Source organism: Haliaeetus albicilla, chromosome Z, assembly GCF_947461875.1.
Source record: "Haliaeetus albicilla chromosome Z, bHalAlb1.1, whole genome shotgun sequence".
NCBI classification, from domain to species: domain Eukaryota; kingdom Metazoa; phylum Chordata; class Aves; order Accipitriformes; family Accipitridae; genus Haliaeetus; species Haliaeetus albicilla.
Genome location: NC_091516.1, coordinates 72,146,358 through 72,168,758, shown reverse-complemented (window position 1 = coordinate 72,168,758; position 22,401 = coordinate 72,146,358). Strand labels below are relative to the sequence as shown.

Sequence of the window (22,401 nt, the reverse complement as noted above, 5' to 3'; positions counted from 1 at the left end):
CAGGCAGTGTCCAGCCCCAAAATCCCAGTAATTTGGCTCAAAAGCCCTTAGGAAGCGGGACCCTCCCAGGAAGGTTTCTGTCCTGGGGTTTTTTTTGGAGATTATGGCTGAAATGGAGAAAAAACAGCCAAGCAGATCCGGAGGGGCAGGAGCTGCTGCCACATCCCAGCTCTGCCCCATAACTGCTGGGGGTCCCGGCCCCACAGCCGAGCTGCCCTTGGGGCAGGTGTTGGGGGAGCTCATGGTCAGCATCAGCATCATCCTGTGTGTGTGTGTCCCCCCGCAAAAAAGCGGCTGTCACAGGAATGGGACCGTGGGGGTCAGGACTGTGGGGACAGTTTTAGGGGGTCATCATGGGGGGGCATGGGGCTGGGGATATGGGGAGTGGGATGGGATGAGATGGGGGCAGTGCCCTAGGGATGCGGACAGGACCGTGGGGGTCAGGACCATGGGGACAGTTTTAGGGGGTCATCATGGCGGGGTATGGGGCTGGGGGGGGGCTGGAGAGGACCATGGGGCTCAGCACTGCAGGAAGGGGATTGAAAGGAGACAGTGGGGCTGGGACCAGCCCCAGCACGGCCCCAGCTTGTCCTGGGGATGAGGTTATGGGGTTGGGGGGGGGGGTTTATGGGGCAGTGGCGGGCAGTGATGGAGACACACGTGTGAAAGCAGCTTTATTGGGGTCAGCGCTGGGTGGTGACGGTGGCACCGATGGCCCCGGCCAGCACCCGTGGGGCGGGGGGGGGTGGCTGGAGAACGGGCTATGGGGCGGGCCGTGGGGCAGGCCGTGAGCCGGGCTGTGGGGCTCAGAAGTGGACGTAGGAGAGGACAACGTCGCCGTCCACCTCCAGCGTGTCGACGTGGGGTCCCGGGGGCAGGCGGTGGGAGAAGTTGCAGAGCGGCTGCCCCTCGGCGAACACCTTGAAGCGATGGTTCCCGCAGCGGATGGAGACCTGGGGGGGGGGAGTGGGGAGAGCAACCGTGGGCGACGCACACCCTCGTGCAAGGCGTGCCCTCGTGCGACACCGACACCCACCCACGTGCAACACCTGCCCAGTGCAACACCCGTCCTCCTGCCCTGTGGGTCTTTGTGCAATGTGAACCCTCGTGCAACTCCCACCCACGTGTGATGCCCGTACTTGTGCAACGTGAACCCTCGTGCAGCACCCACCCACGTGTGACACCCACCCTCATGCCCCCCCCCCCCCACCCCGTGCACTCACGTCAAAGTACCGGCCACGCTGGAAGGGGTTGTGGGGCAGGTCCTGCTCCTCGGACCCCCAGACCCCCCCCAGCAGGCTATTGCGCACCACCACCCCCTTGTCCAGGCGCGGGTTCAAGTGCAGCAGCACGTCCCCCCCGGGACCTGCCCGCAGGTTGATGTGGAACCTGGGGGGGGGGTGTGATAGTGGGGGTCAGGGTGCTGGGCACCCCAGGGAAGGGGGTGGGGGTCCCTTCTCCCCCCCCCAAATACCTTTCAGCATCAGGGGGGATGTAGCCCTTCACCACGATGGTTTTCTTGGGGATGAGCCCCCCTGGGATGGTGGCCACGAACGGCACAGGCTGCAAGGGACAAAGGAGGGGGCTGGGATGGGGACAGGACCCCCCTTCCCAGCCCCCCAGGACCCCAACAGACACCCTGTGTCGTGTGTGCCCCCCCCCCCACCAGCCAGGGTCCCCCCTACTCACCGGGTGGACGGTGGGCGGCTGCATCATCACCTGTGGGAGACGCGAGAGGGTCAGTGGGGGACATGGGGACAGGGCAGGGGGGTCCAGGCTGTGCCCCCCCCCCAGCACTCACCGGCAGGTTGCTATGATGGTAGGGGATGGTCTGCGGCATGTCCTGGAGAGGGGGCGAAGCAGAAAGAGGGATGAGGGGGTCCCCCCCCAAAACAGCTGGATGCCCCCCAGGGTGACCCCCACCACCACCCCAACCCCCCCCCGGGACTCACCAGCATGGTGGGAAGATACAGCCCCTGTGGAGAGACAGGGCAGAGGTGAGGATGGGGGGGTCCCCAGGTGGGGAGGGAGGGAGATGGGGGTCGGGGTGGGGGGGGGGGGTCCCCGGCCATGCTCACCCCACCACCCAGGACGGTGACAGCGTGCAGCTCCAGGTCCCCGTCGACAGTGACGGCCGTCACCTGCTCCGCCGGCAGCCGGTGGGGGAACTCATCGAAGTGGCTGCCGTTCACCAGGATCTGGGGGGGTGGGTTGGGGTGTCACGGGGGGGGGGGGCAGATCCTCTGATTTCCCCGCCCTGCCCCATGTACCCCTATAACCCCCCGTGTGCCCACATATCCACTTTGGGACCCCCATATACCCCCTGTGTGCTCATCTCTTCCTCTTGGGACCCAATATACCCCCTCCCATATGCCCATATAACCCCCGCCCCACCCCAGCACCCCGTGTGCCACTATATCCCATTATAAGACCCAATATATTCATATTTAGGACCCCATATAATGCCATGTGCCCATATTTTCCCCTTTGGGACCCCCATATATCACCTGTGTGCCCATATATCCCCCTTGGAGACCCCATATATCCCTCTTTGAGATCCCATATACACACATTTGAGACCCTATATATCCCCTCCCTTTGAGACCCCACAGATCCTTTGTGTGCACCTGTACCCCCCCTGCTTTGGGGCCCCATGTGTGACCTTGGAAATCCCATACAGCCCTTTTTGGTACCCCCTGTGTACACATATATCCCCTCTGAGCCCCTCACACCCCTGTCTGAGGCCTTATATCCCTCTTTTGGACACATATATAACCCTGTGTGAACATATATCCAAATTCAGAATTCCATATATCTTCCTTTGGCACCCCCTGTACCCCATCTGTGTCTATATATCCACCGTTGGAGCCCTACATAGCCCCCCTTTGGGACCTCTTGTCCCCATATACCACTCCTTTGAAACACTATATACCCCTTGTGTGCACATATATCCCATTTTGGAACCTCATATACTTCCCCTTTGGGACCACATACAACCCTTGTGTGACTGAATTTCCCCCGCTGGGACCCCCCCCATATATCCCCTGTGTGTGCATGTATTCCCCTTTGAGAACCCATTGAGACCCCATATAGACCCCATATAGCCCCTATGTGTGTACATGTATCCCCTCTTTAGGTCTGTATACACCCCCGTGTGCCCATATATCCCTCTTTGGAACCTCCATATACTACTGTGTGTCCATATACACACCCTCTGGGACCCCATATACTCCCTGCATGCCCATACATCCCCTTCATCACCTTTTGAAGCCCCATATATCCTCTGTGTGCTCCTATCTTCCACTTTGAGACCCCATATGCCTCCATTTGGGACCCTATATACAGTCTGTGCCCTTATGTCCTCTTTTGGGATGCCATATATGCCCTGTGAGCCCCTATCTCCCCATTTGGGACCCCTTATATCCCCACTGGGAAACCATTTACCACCTTAGGAACAGCATATACCCACTGTGAATCCTTATATCCCCCTTAGAGACCCCACACAGCCTGTTTGCACATATATCCCTCTTGGAGATCCTATATAGCCCCTGTGAGCACTTATAGCCCCCTTTGGGACCCCATATACCCTCTGTATGCACATATAACCCCCTTAGAGACCCCATACACCCCCTATGAGCCCTTATAACCCCCTTTGGGACCCCATATATGCCCTTTGGGAATCCATATATGCCCTGTGAGCCCCTATCTCCCCATTTGGGATCCCTTATATCCCCATTGGGAACCCATATACCCCCTTAGGAACAGCATATACCAACTGTGAGCACTTATACCCCCCTTAGAGACCCCACACACCCTCTGTTTGCACATATATCCCTCCTGGACACCCTATATACCCCCTGCAGGCCCTTACAACCCCATAGATAGATGCCATCTATCCCCTGTGGGACCCCATATACCCCCTTAGGAACACCATATACCCACTGTGAGCCCTTATATCCTCCTTTGGGACCCCATATGTCCCCTATAGGACCCCATATACCCCCTTAGGAACACCATATACCCACTGTGAGCACTTATATCCCCCCTTGGGACCCCATGTACCCCCTGTGAACCCTTGTATCCATCTCCCTTTAGGACCTCATATACCCCCAGTGAGCCCCTATAGACCCCTTAAGACCCCCTAGACCAGCAGAGCCCCCCCCCCACCCCTCTCCCCTGTCCCCGCACCCGGTAGGCGTGGGGGGTGACGGTGATGACAATCTCGAAGGGGGTCCCAGGCATGAAGGGCTGGAGGTCGTGGCACTGCTCTGGCCCCCACTCCCCACCATGGCGGCTGTTCAGCACCGCCTGCCCCTCCGTCCCAAAACGTGGGTTCAAGTGCAGCGCCAGGTCGGCCCCCTCCCCTGCCCCACTCGCCAGGTTCACATGGAACCTGCAATAGGGGGGGGGGGGGGGCACATCCATTCTGCTGTCCCTCCGGCCCTGCACCTCCCCTTCTCCCCATCACCAGCAGCCCTCCGTCCCGCCACCCCTCACCCCAATCCATCCCCCCGTCCCTCCCCTCCCTCCCTGTATCCCCTCACCAGGCTCACCCCAAACCTGAGAGGACACACAGCCCCCCCGCCCCAGTCCCCCATCCCCCAGGCTGTGCCCCCCCACGTCTCCCATATCCCCTCCCGTGTCCCTTCCATGACCCCGTGTCCTCCATACCCCCCATGTCCCCCCGTATGCCCCCATATCCCCCCATGTCCCCCTGTGCCCCCCATGTCCCTCATGTGTGTCCCCCATATCCCTTCCATGCTCCCCATACTCCCCCATGTCCCCCCCATGTCCCCCTGTATACCCCCATATCCCCCCATGGCCCTCCATGGCCCCCTGTGCCCCCATATCCCCCCCATGTCCCCCCATATCTCTTCCATGTCCCCCCCATATCCCTTCCATGTCCCCCATATCCCCCCATGTCCCCCCCATATCCCTTCCATGTCCCCCACATGGCCCCCATGTCCCCTATATCCCCCCCGTGTCCCCTACCTCCCCCCACCCATGCACCCAAGGGGGTGCACAAGCACGTGCAAGGGGACAGCAGACACCCCCCCCCCATCACGTCCCCAGGGTCCCCCGTACCTGTTGGCGCCGGGGGACACGACACCCTGCACGTAGACGGCCATGCCGGGCCAGAGCCCCCCCATCACAGAGGCCACGTAGGGCAGTGGCTGGGGCGGGGGGGGGGGGGAACAAAGTCAGCAGGGTACCCACCATGTCCCTGGGGGGGTAACGGGACCCCCGGGGATGATACCAACCGGGTTGTAAGCGGGCTGGTAGCCGGGCGCGGGGACGAAGGACATGGTGACGGTGATGACGGCGACACCAGTGACAATGCCGGACTGGATGCGGAGCCCCACGGCGCCGGGACTTTTATTGCCCCAAATCCAAGGTGGGGCCCCCACCCCGCCCCACCAGGACACCCAGGTCCTCATGCCAGCTCAGGGTGGGGGGGTACAGCCCAGACCCTGGGGGCTCAAAGCTGGGAGGGGAGGGGGCTGACCCACCCCCCTGGGCACTTGGGGTTCCCCTGTTGGTTTGGGGGGGGGGGGGAGTGTCCCTTTGTGCCCCCCATATCCACCCCCAGGAGGGCAGGTCCCAGATGGTGGAGGGAGGGTGGGGGCTGGACGGCTGGGTTTGTTCCTAGGGTGGGGTCCAGACTTTGACCCCCCCGGATGCGGGGTAGTGGTGGTGGCGGGGGGGGGACGGACGACGACACCCTGCCCGAGGCGGCAACATCTCGGACTCTGCCCCGTGCCAGGCAGACCCAGGCGTGTGGGTGTCGGGTGGGGGCGGGAGGGGCCTGATGTGCTGGGGGGGAACATTGACCTCGGTCCTCAACCCCCCCCACCACCCTTGGTGGGTCCCCAGCTCCATCGTAGCACCCTGGGGTCCCCATCACTGCTCCTGGGGGATATTGGGACCCCCATCCCTATTGTAACGCCCTTGGGACTCCCTCCCAGACCCACGGCAGCCCCCCTGGGTCCCGTCCCTCCCCATGCTGCCCAAAGATGAGGAAGGACAGGGGGACGTGGGGACAGCCAGATTTATTGCGGGGAGGCCGCGGTGCCCCTACAGCTTGGAGAAGGGAATGTCCTCGGGACCCTTCTTCTCCATCGCCGCCTGCACCGACTTGAGGATGTCCTCGGTCTGCAGCATGCTCATGTTCCAGGTGGCCTGGGGACGGGGACAGGGGTAGGATGGGGATTGGGACACCCCCGGGGATGGGGGCGAGAGACCCCGGGGGGTCCAAGACGTCCCTTGGGGACAAAGACAGGCAACAGGAATGGCAACAGCGCGGAGACGGGGATGTCGTCATGGTCAGGGAAGAGGGACAGGGATGATGAGGGATGGAGCATGGCTTTTTAGGGCTAGGGGGGGTCCCAGTGGGAGGGGAGGGGGCCGCTCACCACATAACGGAGGCCCTCGGAGACGGGGTGGTCCCGCGAGTAGACCAGGTTCACCTTGGTGCCCTGCACGGCCACGGGGCTCCGAGCCGCGATGGTGGCAGCCATTTCCAAGGCTCCCTGCAGCAGCATCTCCTTGTCGGCAAAAACCCGGCTGCAGGCGAGAGAGGGGCTGCCGGTGGGGACGGGCACCCCGAGGGGGTCCCCGTGGCACTGGGGACAGCCCCAGGGATGGGGTCACCTCCTGGCGGGGGGGCGGGGCTGCAGTACCTCACCAAACCGGAGCTCTGCGCTTCGGGGGCCATCATCTTGCGGGCGGTGAAGGCCAGTTCATTGACGAGACTGCGGAAGGTTGCGGGGGGGGGGGTGTGAGATGGGGTCCCCCTGAAGTCCCCCTCCACTGCCACCAGCCCCCCCCCGCCACCGGCATCCCCCACCCACCCACCTCTGGCTACCCATGATCTTCGGGAGACGCTGCAGGGTGCCCACGTCGGCCGCCAGCCCGATGTCCACCTCCTGCGGGCACGGGGAGATGTGAGGGGACACGGGGACGTCCAAGGAGACTTTGGGGACGTGGGGGGGGGGGGCCGTGGGGGGGGGGGGCCATGGGGATGGCCGAGGGGTTCCGGGGACATCCGAGGGTCTCCGGGGACACCTGAGGGTCCCCACCTGCCTACCTTCACCTGGAACCAGGCGTCCTGGGTGCAGTAGCGGATGTCGCAGGCAGAGATGAGATCGATACCTGCCAAGAAAAGAGATCAATGCCTGAGCCAGTGGGGGGGACCCTGAGCCGGTGGCAGGGGCGGGTACATGACCCCAGCCCAGCACCCCCCCAGCCCCAGCTCACCTGCGCCGATGCAGGCGCCGTGCACCGCCGCGATCACCGGCTTCGGGCACTGCAGGAGAAACGGGTGTCAGGGAGGGGTTGGGGAACAGTCCGCCCCCTTTCCCTGCTCTGTCCGTCCATCCGTCTGTCCATCTGACCTTTTCCAGCACCGAGAAGGTCTCCTGGTAGTCGCGGATTTTCCGCCGCAGGTTCCAGGCCTTCCTGGCCATGTCCTCGCCCTCCACCATCAGGAAGGCGCTGCCCATATCCATCAGGTCGATCCCTGCCCAGGGCCGTGCCGTCACCGACCATCCCCCATTCCCAGCTGGGGGGAAAAGCCCCCCCGACCCCCTCCCAGCCAGGGCTGAGACACCCCCAGGCCTCCTAGTGATGCTGAGATGTCCCTGATCTCCCTTGGCTGGGGCACAGGTACCCCAGTTCCCCCCACCCAGTGCAAAGTTACCCCAAATCCCCCCCCGGATTGGGCAAAGGTACCCCCAAATCCCCCTCAGCTGGGGTAGAGGTACCCCCAGTTCCACACAGCTGGTACCAAGATGCTCCCAATCCCTCCCAGATCGGTCAAGATCCCCCCACCCCTGTTTCCCCTGCTAGGGCTGAAATATCCCGTCCCCATCCCCCATTCTGAGATCCCCCCCAAAATGAGCCAGAATACCCCCCAACCGTCCCCCTCACCAGCTGTGAAGATCTTCCCGGCGCCCGAGATGACGACAGCGCGGCAGGACGAGTCCTCGCTGATGTCCTGGAAGCATTCCACCATCTCCCTGTGGGGACAGCAAGGACGGTGGGGGACAGGGGTCTGGGGGGCCCTGGGGGGGGGGGTCCCGGGTGCCCCCCCCCTCCCCCGTTACCTCCAGAATGCCACGTTCATGGCATTCCTCTTCTCAGGGCGGTGGAGCTCCACGTGCAGGACATGGTCCCGCTCCGACGTCACCCGCAGCGTCTCAAAGCTGCGGCTGGGCGAACGCCGCTCTGCCGCCTCCGCCGACATCAGCCGGGCCGGCACCCGAAGCGCTGCGGCACCCAGCCTGTCACCGGGGCACTGGGACCCACCGGGGAAGGACTGGGAGTCCCTGGGGAGGGACTGGGACCCACTGGAGAAGAGCTGGGGGCACTGGGACACGCTGGGGAGGGACTGGGACCCACCAGGGAGGGACTGGGAGTCCCTGGGGAGGTGCAGGGACCCACTGGAGAAGGGCTGGGGCCACTGGGACACACTGGGGAAGGAGTGGAAGTACCCAGGGAGGGACTGGGAACAGTGGGAGAAGAGCTGGGGGCACAGGGACACACTGGGGAGGGACTGGGACCCACTGGAGAAAGGCTGGGGGCACTGGGACACACTGGGAAGGAACTGGGACCCACTAGAGAAGGGCTGGGGGAACTGGGACACACTGGGGAAGGAGTGGGAGTACCCGGGAGGGACCGGGCCCTGTGAGAGAAGAGCTGGGGGCATTGGGACACACTGGGGAGGGACTGGGAGTGCCTGGGGAGGGGCAGGGACACGCTGGAGAAGGGCTGGGGCCACTGGAACACACCAGGGAGGGACTGGGAATACCTAGGGAGGGACTGGGACCTGTTGGACAAGAGCTAGGGGCACTGAGACCCACTAGAGACAGTCTGGGGCCACTGGGACACACTGGGGAAAGAGTGGGAACCATTGGGGAAGGGCTGGGGGAACTGGGACCCACTAGAGAAGGTCTGGGGCCACTGGGACACACTGGGTAAAGAGTGGGAACCATTGGGGAAGGGCTGGGGGAACTGGGACCCACTGGAGAAGGGCTGGGGGCACTGGGACACACTGGGCAAGGACTGGGAGTCCCTGGGGAGGGGCTGAGGGCACTGGTGAGGGATCGGCACCCACTGGAGAAGGGCTGGGGGCACTGGGACACACTGGGCAGGGACTGGGAGGTGCTGGAGAAGAGCTGGGACTCACTGGGGAAGGACTAGGAATCCCTGGGTAGGGACTGCAGAGCTCTGGGACCCACTGGGGAGAGACTGGGACCCACTGGGGAAAGGCTGGGGGCCACCGGGACGCACTGGGGAGGGACTGGGACCCACTGGGGTAGGACTAGGACTCACTGGGATCCACTAAGGAAGGACTGGGAGGCACCGGGGGTACTGGGAAAGAACCCCAGCGTCCGGGGGGGGGCTCAAAGGGGGCACGGGGGGGTGTCATAGTGGGGGGGGTAATGGGGGACCCCGGGGGACAGGGCGCGCAAAAAAGGGGGGACTCGGGGGGGGTGAGGTCAACTGAGGGTCAAGGTCAGGGTGGGGGTCCCGTGGGGAGGGACTAGGTTAGGCCGGGGGTCCCGGGCCTGGCGCGGGGGTGGGGGTTGGGGGCGGGTGCCGGGTCCCCCCCACTCACATCTCCCCAGCAGCCCCCGCAGCCCCACCGACATGGCCTCCGCGCAGTCCTCCACGGGCCGAGGACAATGAGGGCGACGCCTAGAGCACCGCCCCTTCCCGCCACGTGACCCGCCCGCAAATGGGGAGGCCGCCACTTCCGCCACTCCCCTGCATTCCGCCCCTCCTCTACCGAGGCGGAAGTGCCCCTTCCTCCCCCTCCCTACCGAGGCGGACCCCATTGCTGGGGAGGGGTACAGCCACACCAACCCCCCCTACCCTGCTATTGCTCAATATTCCCCCAAATGCCCCCAAAACAAGGGTGGGCTGACCCCTCCCCCCCCCCCAAAGGCCCAGTTTGTTTCCCAAACGAGTTTATTGAAAGGTGGGAGGGCAGCTGGGGGGGGGGGGGGCGGCACCGAGCACATGTACAACCATTCTTCTTAAAAACAGGGGGGGCTGGGGGAAAGGGAGGGGGGGGGTCGCTGGGCTATCACTACTGAACATCAGCCTTTAAAAAACGGCGGGTTGGGGGGGAAAAAAAAAACAAACAAAAAACAGCGATTTGGGAGCAGTGGGGGCCCCCACTTGGCGGGGGGGTGTGTGTCCTGGTTAGGAGGCGTGCTGGGCGGTGGAGAAGCAGAGTTTCAGCGTGTAGGGGTACGGCCCGTCTGGGGGAGAAGAGAAAGAAGGTGGGGGGGTTAGCGGGATGGAGGGGGGGCTCCCCTGTGTCCCGTCGCCCCCCCCCCCCCCACGCGGGGGGGTGACTTACTGGGGTTCTTCATCTGGTAGTGGTTGAGGAAGCCAAGGGTCTCCAGGGCATCGCTCTTGGAGTCCCACTCCAGCAGCCCCGAGGAGCTGCGCTCACCTGTGGGGGGGTGTCCCTTCCTCAGCCCGGCGGCTGCGGCGGCCGTGCCGCCCTGCCCCCCCGCACGCCCCCCCCCGGGGCAGGGAGCACCCCCCGGGCGGCCGCTCCCTGCCCCCCCGCACTTACTCTTCCCCGAGAAGACCTTGACGGAGGAGGGTCGCTTCACTCCCAGCTCATCGCAGATCTGGGGCAGGGAAGAGAGGAGAGAGGAAAAAAAAAAAACACCAAAAAAACCAAAAATAAGGGAGGAGAGGGGGCGAGGCGGAGGAAAAGGGAGGAGGAGGAAGAGGAGGGGGGAAAGGGAGGAGGAAGGAGCAAGCGAGGAGGAGAAAGAAAAAGAAGGCAGGAGGAGTAAAAGGAATAAGGAAGAGAAAAAGCAAGAAGGAAGAAGCGAGGAGGAGGAGGAGGACGAGGACGAGGACGAGGCGGCAAAAGCGAGGAGGAGGAGGAGGCGGACAAGGCGGCAAAAGAAGAAGTAAGGAGGAGGCGGCGGCAAAGGAAGGGAAGAGGAAAAGAAGGAGAGACGAAGGAAGAAGTGAGAAGGAGGAAAAGGACGGAGGGGAGAGCAGAGAGAGGGGACTGAGGGGAGAGAGGGGACAAGGCAGACGCACGGAGGAAGGAGAGAGGAGAGAAAGGCAGACGCGAGGAGGAAGAGGAGGAGGGCAGGTGGGGGTCTGCCCCATACCTCGTAGAAGTTGTCCTCGGTCACCTCCAGGGGAGCATTGAAGAAGTGGAGGACGTTGCTGGGGTGCTGGATCCTGTTCTTTGCCGCCTGCTCGGGGGTGGAGAAGCGGTTGTTGCGGGAGCTGCTGAAGTCCTTGTAGCTGCAGGATCCGTCCTCCAGCCCGTAGGACTGCCCAGGCATGATGGCCTGCTGCTTGGAGACGCTGCCGGGGCAGGAAAGGGGGGGGCTCAGCACGGCAGGCAGGGCTGCCCGTTGCTGCCCCCCCCACCCCGGCTCAAGACCTACCAGACATTGAGCTTCTGCCCGAACATGAAGTTGTTGTTGAGGTGGGTGATGGCCCGGTCCACAGCGTAGCCGTCCGCCATCTCCACCATGGCTGCCCCCGGCTTGCTCTTCATGAACTTCACCTGGAAGGGAAGTGGTGGAACGGATGATGCCCCCATCTCCATGCCCAAACCTGTGTGTCCCCCCCCTCCTCCAAGGGAAGCCCCCCTCCTCCGTTTACCTTCTCCACATTTCCGTAGAGGCAGAAGATGTTAAAGACGCGGTCGCAGTTCATCTTGGACTGATCCAAGCCATAGACCATGAGGACAGGGCTGTCGGCGTGGGGGCCGTACTCCGGCGGCGGTGGGGGCGGCGGCGGGTGCCCATACTGGGGACCATACCGGCTGGGTCCCCGACGGTGCCCCCCCACCGGAGGGCCCATCCTTCTCCCTTCGTAGTGGGGCGGCGGGGGGCCATAACCCTCGTCGTGGTAGTGCCCATGGTATCCGCCGTGGGGGCCTCCTGCGCGGAGAGAAGGTTGGAGATTCCCCCCCGGCATCGTGTGGCCCCCCACCCCACCCTGAGGACCCCCCCTTCAGCCTATGGCGAAAGGTGCCGTACCGTACTCCGCAGGGTGGTCTCCCAGGAGCGGGGGCTGCCGCTGGCGCTTGTTGGGGTTGCCACCCGGGTCTCCTGCGGGTGGAAGAAGTAGTTAGAGTGGTCTCGGTGGTGGTGGGGAGGGGGGAACACCACTCCCCAGGGTGCCGGGGGCCCCTCCAGTCCCTGACACCCGAGCTTGGCCCTGGGGAGGCTTTGGGGATCCCCCAGCTACCCCAGGAAGGCGACGGCGGGGCTGGCTCCGAACCCCTGCGCCCAGCTCCCAACCGGGACCCCCACGTCTCCTCCCTGCGGGGACGGAGGGCCCCAGCCGGAGCAAGGGGGCCGATCCCGGGAGAAGAACCCCCCGCACACAACAATCCTACCCCCTCCCTCCCGCCCACCAGGGACCAGCCCTGGCCCCCCCTAAGCTGACTAGGAGGGAGGTGCGGTGAGGGGAGCGCCCCACTCCGTGCCCCCCGGCCTCTGGGATGCTGCTAGTTTCTACACAGCCATTAAAAAAAAAATTAAAAAATTAATGTACAGAAAGGAAAAATAAAAATGTAAATTAAATAATAATAAAAAGTGGCAAGACATCTCCCTGCCCCGACAAAACGGGAGAGGGAGCGAGACTGGTACAGGCAGCAAAGCAACAGCAGTAACAGGTTAAAACGAGCCATCACGTACAAGGCATAAACACGCTCATGTCACCGTACAGTTGCTCTTCTCTTCCCTTTACACGACCGGGTTTCGTACAGGTTTATTCCGAGTCAATTACAAAGATTGAAAAGGGCTACTTACAGCGGGAGTACAAAGTACAATGTCCATTGTCATATAAAAATTCTGTATTTCTCTTACCATTGGACGCTTCAAGAGTGAGTTAGCACAGTTCTGAAAGATGGCGTCCCATCAAACATACACTGCGACCCTGCATCACATGGTTTCAGAGTCATAAACACAGGTCAAAGGCACAAAACCGCTACAATTTTTCTTTAAAAAAAAAAAAAGTAAAATCTTTTTTTTTTTAAAAAAAAAGGTCTCACAGATGTTTTGTCCTCAGAAGGTACCGAGAGAGAGGACATAAAGGTGTGATAAATGAGAGTGTTCCTCCATGTTTCACCTCCTGCAATTTGTGTTGTGCTGTAACAAAATGGTGCTTCTGGCTCTGTGTAGCTCTTTCCCATGTGCGTGTCTCCTCTGTAATGGAAATGTGTCTCGGCTCGAGCGCCGGCCTGCGCCAGAGCCGCACAGCCCCAGCTACAGCCTCCTAGGGACCTGTGTGCCCTTGGGGTTGGGTTGCTTTGTGTTGGCTGGTTTGGTTTGGTGTTTGGTTTTTTGGTTTTTTTTGTTTTGTTTTGTCTGGTTTTGGTTTGGTTTTTGGTTTGGTTTTTGGTTTGGTTTTTTTGTTTTGTTTTCTCCGCTTGGCGCTGATATGGTGGCAGTTGAGGACTGCAGGAGAAACAGCGTAAAGCAAAGGAACTGCCCTCCCAAACCAAACCGTGCTGAGAGCAATCCTAAGGTCTTGGAGGGCCTCAGATCTACTCCGGTCTCCGGTAAGAGCGCTGCTGGGCTTGTTTTGAGGACCCTCTGGGCTGTGTTTTCTAGTTCTGTGTACATTCGTGGGTTCGGTTTGGTCTGGTTTTGGTAAGTAAAGGTAAATGTCTGCTGTGGCATGCTGCGCCTCTTTCTCTCTCTCTGTGCTGTAGATAGTCCTTGGGCCACGGTGTTGTGTCCTTGATGTAATGAGCTCAAGCTGCTGCTTGTTTCTGGATGCTGCGTGTTTTCTCCAGTAAAGGTTTCTACACTGTGTGGTGTGAGGAATGTGCAGAGGCAGGTCACGGCCCATTCGGGACTTCCGCTGTAGTACGGTCCCCGGGGTTATGTGCAAATGACTGCTCGGAGCTGGGAAAGGCCACGTTACCGTACCCCCCGCCCGCTTCCCAGCGAGCCCCCTCTCGCCCCTGCGGCTCTGCACATCTTCTACGTATGTACCTGGCAGGAGAGCTCTGCCCCTGCCCCTCGCTAAGTCATGTAATGCCATTGCTTGCATCAGCACCTGAACGGCTGTGCAGCTTTGAAAAGCGGGGGTGTCCGGCAGACGGTGGCTTGGCGGCTCCCGCAGCGAATCCCAGTCCCCTCAAATCCCCTGTGCCTGCCATCCCCCCACCCCCATCCTCGCTTTGAGCAGTCGAGGCCGCCTGGCACCGACACCCCAGCTTTAAAACATGAAGCATTTCACTTCAAAAAAAAGAGAAAAAAAAAAAAGAGACCTCAAAAAAATCCCAAACCCCATCGCCGAGCTCCTCGTGCGGGGCTGACCCTGCGCAGCCCAACACGGAGGGCATCAACGGCCGCCCCGGCATCCAGCTGGGAGCAGGAGACGTCCGCTCCCGCGAGCACAGCGTTTTTTGGGGGTGGGGGGGTGTCTTTTTTCCCCCACCTTGTCTCAAGCTCAAGGGAGCCGGCGTCTCCTCTCCGGTTTTACAGATGGGCCGGTGCTGCCCCCCACCAGGCCAGGGGCGTTTCCAGCTCGCCCCTCGGCTCCGGGAGGGTGACACGGCCCCGATTTGGTAAATCCAGTTCGGAAGATGAGGCACGCAAAGAGCCGGCAGCGGGGCAGACACGATAAAGCAATGGCACTTCCCCCCCCTGCACCGAACCACCAGAAACTCATTAAATAGAAAAAAAACAACCGCGTATCGCTAGTGCAGAGACTCCCCCTCACTTCATGCGCCTGACACGGATACTCCCCGACGAGCAATGCGCAGAACAAACCACCGAGAGAAACCCCTGGCCATTGCCGCTCGGTTTTTCAACTCGATTCAACCCCAGGCCCACGTGAGCCCCCTCCCCACCGAGCCCACGCCAGCCCCGGCTGAAGGTACAGGCAGGCGAATGGCATTACATATTGTGGGTCGGTATGAGAGTGCTGTGCCCGACCGTGTGCATAGGTACAAAGCACGTCATCGGAGATTACCTTGTCCGCTGAGGTTGGGGTTGGTGTAGTCCCAGGTATCCTGGTCATTCTTGAAGACGTTGAGACGCGTGGGCTGTAAGAAACACACGGAGAAGCGTCAGGCGTCAGTGGTGTCACCCCACGAGGGGTGCGCGCTGCTGGCGGGGACGCTTACCTTGGCATATTCGATCTTCAGTGTGCAGCACCCGGAGTAAATGTCGGCCCCGTTGAGGGATGCCTTGGCTCGCTGGGCGCTCTGCACCGAGTCAAACGTTGGCGGCATTAAGGACATTTACAGAAATGAAAGCGTCTTTATGGAGGGTTTCGCTGTCTGGGAGAACGGATCTGACTACACCATGTGACAGGCGTCACTCCCTGAGCACACGGATAATTTGGGAAACCCTCAGCTCCCTCCCCGTAGCTGGGCAGGACACACCAGAGTGCAGCCAAGGCGACCAGTCTGCAGCAGAGCCAAACCAACCCACAGCAGAAAAAACACAAGAAAGGTAGCCCCAGGCTCTTGAGGCACAGAAGGATATTCCACCATGGCCTGGACGCCGTTTTTCCTGAAAATAACGATCCTCTGCACGGGGCCGCAGGGGTTGCAGATGGTGTAGAGCACATCCTGCGGCATAGGAGAGGTAAGAAAGGGTGAAGGATCTGGCTGAGGCACAGTGGCGGTGCCCCAGAACCCCCCTGAGCCCCATTAAAGCAGCATGTGCCAGGGGCCGGGACAGAGCCGCATGCCTGGCTCCACGTTCCCAAAACCCTCAGGACCCCCCAGTGCATCACCCACCGTTGTGATGGAGTAGATAGGGTTGAGGATGGTGAAGAGCAGGACGTTGTTGACGCCCCTGGAATCATCCGTGTCCCCAGGGCGGGATATCTTCTGGCTGGTGGAGTAGTTAACAAAGGCGGGGTGACCAGCAATGTAGATCTGGTTGTCGGCTGCGTAATTAACAGCATTGCAGGCGCCAAGGATGTCCTCAAACTCCACCAAGGCTTGCCTCTTCTTGGGCATCACCACCACATAGCTGGCACAGAAAAAGTCACGGTCAGACCGACACCACAGTGCTGCTGCGGTGACGCTACCACCGCGTGTGTCCCCCAACGTGTCCCCTCACCTAATGGGGCCAAACTCCTGCAGGGCCTCCACGAGATCGGCCTCCACGACACCGTCGATCAGCCCCCGAATGTGCACCACCGGGGAGGCAGGCGTCTTGTGGGGGTCATCGTAGTTCTCCTGGCGGGAGAGAAGGGGTCAGCTCAGTATGGCGCCCATCCAGAGCCACCAAGGCCTTGTTACTTCCCCCAGAATTACCCACATCTGGGGCACTACCAAGAAAAAAACGCCCCGGGTAAGGTCTGAGCCACCACCGGAATCTCTGCTCGCCCTCTGCCCATCACTGCAGCGGTGATGGGAGGCAGCTGTTTTGAACTTGGTGTGACCAAAGAGCCCCCAGTGCTGCTGGGGGACGCAAGCAAAGACCCTGCAAGCCCCTGCCTCTCCTGAACCTGACCCCAGAGGCTCTGCAGACCCTCGGGGTCCAGCCCTGCCCCTCCGTAGACATTCCCCTCTCCTTGATGGTCCTGAGCGCTCTGTGACCTGACCACGCCAGGGCAGACCCTGTCCCCACCCCAGCCCTGACCCGAGCCCCTCAAAGGCCTTGGCCTGCCCCATACCCCCCTACTCTCTTCCAGGCAACCCCTGACCCCCTAAACACCCCCCCTACTCCCCCAGACCCACCCTGCCCCCCATTTCCAGCCCCCTCTGGCCCAGCCTGCCCCTGCTTTGACCCTCCCCCCGGCCCCCCACAAGCCTGCCCCATACACCGTATTTATCCCCCTCCAAGGGACACGTTTTGTCCCCTCAGGCCTCATCCGACCCCCCTGCTCGCCCCACTCAGGCCCCACCGTGTCACCCCCCAACCCACCCTGGCCCGCTGCCACCCCCCGCGCTTCGCCCCCCACCACGATGCCCACTCTCTCTCTCCCAAGGCTCCCCACCATCCCCCGGCCTCCCCCCGACCCCGCTCACCGCTCCGGCAGCGCCGGGCCCACCACCAGCCCCCCCCGGCCCGCCAGGCCCGTGAGGTGGCGGCTCCGCGTTCTCCGTCTTCTGGCGCTTGGGAGCGCGGCCGCCCTCGCCGCCCCCGCCGCCCCCGCCGTAGTAACGGCCCGAGCCGCCCCCGCCGCCGCCGCCCGCCGCCATCTTCCCCATCTCGCCCCCGCGGCCGCTGCCCTCCGCGCTCTGCGGACCCCGCCACCGCCGCCGCGACATGGCGCCTCACTCCACCGCGCCGCCTCCGCCACGCCCCTATTGGCCCGCCCCCCCGCCACTCAAGGCGGGACTACCGGCCCATTGGCTCGCGACGCTGCCCCTCCGCCGTCGGCCCCGCCCTCCGCCGCTATTGGGCCCGCCGGCCCGCCAGCCCCGCGCCCATTCGCCCACGCTTCTGCCCATCAGTGGCGTCACCGCCTTCCACTGGCCGGTGTTCGCGTCCGTCCGCCCGCCCACCGAGCTGGTTGGCTGGAGCGGCTGCCTGTCTCAACGGCGCCCCGCCCTTCTTCATGGCCCAGCACTCAGACTCCGCCTTCGTCTACCGCCTCTCCGGGTGCTCCCAGAGGGCCTTTCGGCAGCGGCTCGCCAGGCGATTGGCCAAACGCCACGCCAATCCTCCATCTTGGGCTCTAATTGGCTCCTCGCAGCCTCTTCAGCCTCTCCCGCCAGGACAGCCCCCCACCCACTGGCTAACCCTCCCGCCTATCAACCCCCGGGCCCGCGGCCCTGCGTTCTGATTGGCCGCCTCCCTCAGCCTTCACTTCGGATTGGCCCGCGCCCGTTGGCGCTGGCCCTGCCCACCGCGCCCCTCAGGTAGGGACCACCCCCAGGGCAGGAGGGAGCCCCCAGACCGGGCAGGGACCAAGTTTTAGAAATAAACCGCTTTATTGCACAAATGCCGGGAGAAGGCAGTAAAAGGGGGGGGGGGGGGGGTCACGGTCTCCATGGAGACGGGGGGGACGGGGGGGCGGGGGGAGCCCCCCTTCCAGGCTGTGCGCTGCTGCCGGGGGCGGCCCCGCCCCCCCCCCCCCCCCCCAGTTCCCGTCCCCATCACCCCACACCAGTAACCCCCAGTAACTGGGAACTCCCATCCCAGTACCCCCCAATAACTGGGGACACCCCCCCACGCCAATACCCCCCAGCATAGTTCCCCCTGGTTCCTGGCCCCAGTACCCCCTAGTAACTGGGGGACACACCTCCGTGCCAGTACCCCCAGTAACCAGGGACCCCCTACCCCAGTTGCCTCTGGTTCCTGGTCCCAGTACCCCCCAGTAACTGGGAGACCTGTCCCAGTTCCCCCTGGTTCCTGGCCCCAGTACATCCCAGTAACTGGGGGCCACTCCTCCGCACCAGTACCCCCAGTAACCAGGGACCCCGCACCCCAGTTCCCCCTGGTTCCTGGTCCCAGTAACTGGGGGATCCACCCCAGTTCCCCCTGGTTCCTGGCCCCAGTACTCCCCAGTACCTGGGAGACACCCCCCCATGCCAGTACTCCCAGTAACCAGGGACCCCCTGCCCCAGTTCCCCCCTCTTCCTGTCCCCCTGCTCCATGACGGGCACATGGAGGGGGCCCCAAACTGCCCCCCACCCCCTCCCACCCAAACCCCGGCCCCCCCACACCCATGTCTGTCCCCCCTCCAGCCCCCAGAAGGGAAGAGACGAGGCTGATAACTCTCCGTGACCATTTAATATCACTGCCCCCCGCCCCCACCCCACCAGCCCTACGGCGTGGGGTCCCTGCTGCCACCCCGCCGCTCGCCGGTGTCCTCTGGGGTCTTGCCTTCGCCCCCCTGGGCCTTGCCTTCGCCCCCCCGGGCCTTGCCCTTGCCCCCCTGGGCGGTCTTGGCGTCGATGGCGGTCTTGGCATCGATGGCGGCGTGTTCCCTCCTCACCAGCTCCTCCAGCTCTTTCTGCGGGGACAGGGGGATGGTGAGTGAAGGGGGGATGCAGATGGGATTTGGCGGGGGGCACAGATGCCAGAACCACCACCTCCCCCCTCCAAATCACCACCTACCTTCCAGCCCAGCAGCTCGGCCAGTGCCAGGCACCCAGCGTCGCACTCCCCCAGCCAAGCCACGTCCCTGTGAGGACAGAGGGACCTGTGGGAGGGGGCACAAGCGAGGAGGGGGGGTCCCTGACCCCCCAGCAGCCCTCCTGTGGTGTACAGACATAGGGGTGCTCCTCTGTGGAAGCCAGGCATCCCCCCCAGTCCTTCCCCATGCCCCCCCTGTCTACCACAGCCCCCCCCATAACCCCCCAGTACCCCCCCAGTGCCCCTCCATGCCTGTAAGCCTTGTCCGAATCGAAGTCCATGCCGCAGCCGAAGCCCATGAGGGACATGAAGGTGTCACTCTGGGGGGGAGGGGAAACAAGGGTGATGGGGGGGGGGGGCCAGCAACACCCACCCTCCCCAGTGCCCCCCAACCCCCTTTGTCTCCTCCCCACCGGCTTCAGCAGCCCCCCCAAACCCCCCACTGTCCGCCCCTGCTCCTCACCTGCCCTGTTTTCTCCTTGTTGATGAGGAGCCGGGGTGTGTTGGTGGGGACCCTGCGAGGGGGGAGGAAAGGAGGGGATGGTCACAGGGGGGGCAGTGGGGAGTGGGGGGGCCCCAGGCGGAGGTTCTTGGGTGGGTTGGGGGTCCAACCTGCTGACGAGGGAGGCGAAGGGCTGGACCTGCAGCGAGGTGCCCATGATGAGGAGCAGGTCGACCTTCTGGAAGTCCTGGGAGGAGAGGGGACGTCACCGTGGGACCACTGCCGTGCCCCCCCCCCCACCTCAAACCCGGTGGGGGGGGGGCTGCAGGACCCCTGCCCCCTGTGGCAGCAGCTCAGAACACCCAGCATTTGTTTTCAAGAGCGAACGTTAGGATTTGTCGTGCCAAGCCCTCGAAGAACTAGTTTTACAAAGTCAGGTCGGAGGATGGCTTTGCGTACGCCTGGGAAGATGTGGCTGGAGACAGTCACCAGTGTGTGTACGGAATGTTTTTATCTTTAACTGTTCTGAGGACTCGCAAACATCCCAGCCCAGCCAGATACGCGCTCTGGTGTTAGGAGTGTGGGCTGGATGCCGTTAGTTCTTCCCAGATCCTTGTTGAAACATATATAAGTTCGATCCCTTAGCGAAATAAACAGCATCTTGTACAGATAGCTTGAGCGCTTAAATCAGTCACAGCAGCCCCCCCAGAACCACTCACCGACTGCAGGAGAGTGAAGAAGCGCGATGGGAGACTCTCCCCGAAAAAAACAATGTCTGGCGGGGGGGAGGGAGCAGGAGGTGAGTGGAGGGGCTGAGGGGAAGCCCCACGCACTCCCTCAGGCATGGAGGGGGACGCACGGCCATCCGTGCCCCCCCCCTTCCCCGCCACTCACCGGGTTTCACCACGCTCTGGCACTTCTCGCATTTGGGGACAAGGGATGAAAATATCCTTTCTGGAAAAGACGGGGATGGGAGAACTCAGTGGGGGGGGAGGCACAGGGATGGGGACAGAGGGATGGCGGGGACAGAGGGACACGGAGGGGGGAAAACTGGGGCAGAACAGGCTCCTGTTATGACCCCATCCTGGAGCACAGGGACCCCTTGCCCACCCTGGAGCCGTCCCCTTGCCCAGCCCAGTGACATGCCACCCCCCCCAGCCTCAATGGCACTCCGGGGTGTCCCCTGCCCCCCCCCAGACCCCCCCTCCCGCCGTACCCTTCATCCACTGGAGGTCGTAGGGCTGCCGGCAGGAGGGCCGCAGGCAGTGGGAGGTGAAGAAGGTGCCATGAGCCTCCACCAGCAGTTCGGGGTCCAGCCCTGCCACCCGCTCCAGCGTGTCGATGTTCTGCCAGGGTGCGGGGTGGCAGGGGAGTCAGGGGTGCCCTGACACCCCCACTGGACCCCACCGACCCCAAACTACCCCCCCACGCCAGGGCTGACGGCTGGGTGTCCCTACCTGGGTGTAGCAGCGCAGCAGCAGTCCCTTCTCCTGCAGCAGCCGCATGAAGTAGTGACACACTGTGGGCTGGGGGGGGACATGACACAGAGTGAGGGATCAGTTTGGGGGGGCAGCAGGGTGGGGGAAGCCCCCCAGGGCTTTTTTATTGGGGCGGGGGGGAACAACAATGAGGGGAAACTGAGACTGGGGAGGGTCTTACCTTGAACTGCCCTGGGTAGAGCTCCCGCGCCAGGGCAAAGAAGGGCTCAGGGTGTTGCTGGGGGCGGGGAGAGGTGGCTCTCAAGGGATTGTGGGGGGGTCTCTGAGCCCTCCAGGAGGAGCAGGACCCCCCTCAGCAGGACCAGGACCCCCCCCAAAAGCAGGGGATGAGGGGGGCTACCTTGAAGAAGCTGATCTCGAAGATGGCCTCGGGGTAGGGCAGGTGGTAGCTCTGCAGGTTGGCGTAAAGCCCCGTGCCGGGTGAGCGGAAATCGGGAATCCCGGCGGCTGTGGGGGGGGGGGGGGGGGTGACGGGGTGCGGGGGGCGCATCAGGCTCCCCCCGTGGTGCCAGCAGCCCCCCTCTTACCCCGCTGCGTCCCCCCCGAACTGTACTTACAGGTGGAGATCCCGGCGCCCACCATACACACCACGTTCTTACCTGGAGAGGGGGAGAATGCGGGCTGAGGGGGGGGGGGGGCACCCCAAACCCCCCCTCGCCACCCCCAACACCCCCCCCATCCTCCCATACATTTCTCGCTCTGCAGAAACCGGCTCACTCCCTCCAGCGTCAGCTCGTCCAGCACCTTCTCCGGCTTCTCCCCACCCAGCCCCAGCGTCCGGGACAGGAGGCTCCGTAGCAGCTCCACTGCACCGGGGGGGGCAAGAGCAAGATCAGCCACCGGGACCTCCCCCCGCCGCCGCCGCCGCCCCCCCCTCCGGCACCGGGCCGTGTGTCGTCGTCCCCCAACCTACTTTCAGGGTCTCCCGAAGCGCCGAGTTCGGTGTCGGAGGCCTGCGGGAGAGCGGAGGGGGGGGTCAGACGGTAATGGCGGGGGGGGGGGTGGGTTGTCCATCACCGGGGAGGCCTGACCCGGGTCACCGACACCCGGTGCGGGGGGAGGAACTCACCGGCGACTCCGCGTCCCGCTCGGCCGCGTCCCCGCGGGCACCGGGAGCTGGGGGAGATGGAGGGGAGGGGGGTGTCAACGGGCACAGTCCGTTGAGGGGGGGGGGGGTCCCGCCGCCCCCGGTCCGACCCTACCGACCCCCGTTACCGTCCGGCTCGGCCATGGGCGCCGGCCGCTGCCCGGGCCACACCTCCCGGCGTGCACCGCGCCGCCCCAGCCACCCCTCCCGGCGTGCACCGCGGCGCGGCGCTTGATAGGCGGAGAGCGCCGCTCCTCCCGGCGTGCACCGCGCCGCCCGCCCCCTTCCCCACCGCTACCGCCACACCTCCCG

General features: G+C 63.3%; 4 protein-coding genes across 10 annotated transcripts; all 4 read right to left on the bottom strand.

Moving 5' to 3' along the window:
* Window positions 1-668: 668 nt before the first annotated feature.
* On the bottom strand, window positions 669-5,519 carry LGALS4 (galectin 4). Its single transcript, XM_069777624.1, has 10 exons — window positions 5,262-5,519; window positions 5,086-5,174; window positions 4,189-4,393; window positions 2,079-2,198; window positions 1,953-1,976; window positions 1,802-1,843; window positions 1,690-1,719; window positions 1,475-1,563; window positions 1,224-1,389; window positions 669-953 (listed from the first exon to the last, which is right to left on the bottom strand). Exons 1-10 carry the CDS (start codon window positions 5,436-5,438, stop codon window positions 807-809), a joined length of 1,089 nt encoding a protein of 362 aa, XP_069633725.1. The 5' UTR covers window positions 5,439-5,519; the 3' UTR covers window positions 669-806.
* Window positions 5,520-6,035: 516 nt separating this feature from the next.
* On the bottom strand, window positions 6,036-9,760 carry ECH1 (enoyl-CoA hydratase 1). Its single transcript, XM_069777052.1, has 10 exons — window positions 9,620-9,760; window positions 8,106-8,268; window positions 7,930-8,018; window positions 7,395-7,519; window positions 7,258-7,306; window positions 7,088-7,152; window positions 6,856-6,926; window positions 6,681-6,752; window positions 6,414-6,564; window positions 6,036-6,180 (listed from the first exon to the last, which is right to left on the bottom strand). The coding sequence occupies exons 1-10, from the start codon at window positions 9,651-9,653 to the stop codon at window positions 6,076-6,078; spliced, it is 924 nt and encodes a 307-aa protein (XP_069633153.1). The 5' UTR covers window positions 9,654-9,760; the 3' UTR covers window positions 6,036-6,075.
* Window positions 9,761-9,954: 194 nt separating this feature from the next.
* Window positions 9,955-17,281, bottom strand: LOC138683869 (heterogeneous nuclear ribonucleoprotein L-like). Of its 2 annotated transcripts, none has more exons than XM_069777049.1 (13): window positions 17,006-17,281; window positions 16,092-16,210; window positions 15,764-16,001; window positions 15,507-15,592; window positions 15,143-15,239; window positions 14,989-15,061; window positions 12,036-12,107; window positions 11,656-11,936; window positions 11,436-11,557; window positions 11,151-11,352; window positions 10,592-10,649; window positions 10,370-10,498; window positions 9,955-10,268 (listed from the first exon to the last, which is right to left on the bottom strand). In XM_069777049.1, the coding sequence occupies exons 1-13, from the start codon at window positions 17,246-17,248 to the stop codon at window positions 10,210-10,212; spliced, it is 1,779 nt and encodes a 592-aa protein (XP_069633150.1). In that variant the 5' UTR covers window positions 17,249-17,281; the 3' UTR covers window positions 9,955-10,209. The 2 variants fall into 2 exon arrangements, with proteins under 2 accessions (XP_069633150.1, XP_069633151.1); XM_069777050.1 differs by having other exon boundaries at window positions 10,370-10,465.
* Window positions 17,282-18,707: 1,426 nt separating this feature from the next.
* On the bottom strand, window positions 18,708-22,294 carry LOC138683701 (NAD-dependent protein deacetylase sirtuin-2-like). Of its 6 annotated transcripts, none has more exons than XM_069775828.1 (16): window positions 22,218-22,294; window positions 22,072-22,118; window positions 21,916-21,955; window positions 21,692-21,808; window positions 21,560-21,601; window positions 21,343-21,449; window positions 21,163-21,219; window positions 20,961-21,029; window positions 20,720-20,849; window positions 20,398-20,457; window positions 20,223-20,278; window positions 19,674-19,750; window positions 19,525-19,576; window positions 19,314-19,381; window positions 19,044-19,110; window positions 18,708-18,939 (listed from the first exon to the last, which is right to left on the bottom strand). In XM_069775828.1, exons 1-16 carry the CDS (start codon window positions 22,231-22,233, stop codon window positions 18,751-18,753), a joined length of 1,194 nt encoding a protein of 397 aa, XP_069631929.1. In that variant the 5' UTR covers window positions 22,234-22,294; the 3' UTR covers window positions 18,708-18,750. The 6 variants fall into 6 exon arrangements, with proteins under 6 accessions (XP_069631929.1, XP_069631928.1, XP_069631932.1 ...); XM_069775827.1 differs by having other exon boundaries at window positions 22,209-22,281; XM_069775831.1 differs by lacking the exon at window positions 21,692-21,808.
* Between the last annotated feature and the right edge of the window lie 107 nt (window positions 22,295-22,401).

Coding starts and splice junctions, on each gene's coding strand:
- LGALS4 (XM_069777624.1), bottom strand. CDS start 5,438: ATGAGGACCTGGGTGTCCTGGTGGGGCGGGGTGGGGGCCCCACCTTGG. Junction 1,844..1,952: donor TGTATCTTCCCACCATGCTG/GTGAGTCCCGGG, acceptor CCCCCTCTCCAG/GACATGCCGCAGACCATCCC. Junction 954..1,223: donor AGCGTGGCCGGTACTTTGAC/GTGAGTGCACGG, acceptor CCCCCCCCCCAG/GTCTCCATCCGCTGCGGGAA.
- ECH1 (XM_069777052.1), bottom strand. CDS start 9,653: ATGTCGGTGGGGCTGCGGGGGCTGCTGGGGAGAT. Junction 6,927..7,087: donor ACGCCTGGTTCCAGGTGAAG/GTAGGCAGGTGG, acceptor CCGTGCCCGCAG/GAGGTGGACATCGGGCTGGC. Junction 6,565..6,680: donor CAGAGCTCCGGTTTGGTGAG/GTACTGCAGCCC, acceptor TCTCGCCTGCAG/CCGGGTTTTTGCCGACAAGG.
- LOC138683869 (XM_069777049.1), bottom strand. CDS start 17,248: ATGTCGCGGCGGCGGTGGCGGGGTCCGCAGAGCGCGGAGGGCAGCGGC. Junction 16,211..17,005: donor GGCCCGGCGCTGCCGGAGCG/GTGAGCGGGGTC, acceptor CTCTCCCGCCAG/GAGAACTACGATGACCCCCA. Junction 15,240..15,506: donor GGCGTCCAGGCCATGGTGGA/ATATCCTTCTGT, acceptor AATGCCGCCAAC/GTTTGACTCGGTGCAGAGCG.
- LOC138683701 (XM_069775827.1), bottom strand. CDS start 22,233: ATGGCCGAGCCGGACGGTAACGGGG. Junction 21,602..21,691: donor GTTTCTGCAGAGCGAGAAAT/GTATGGGAGGAT, acceptor CCCCCTCTCCAG/GTAAGAACGTGGTGTGTATG. Junction 21,030..21,162: donor TCTACCCAGGGCAGTTCAAG/GTAAGACCCTCC, acceptor GTCCCCCCCCAG/CCCACAGTGTGTCACTACTT.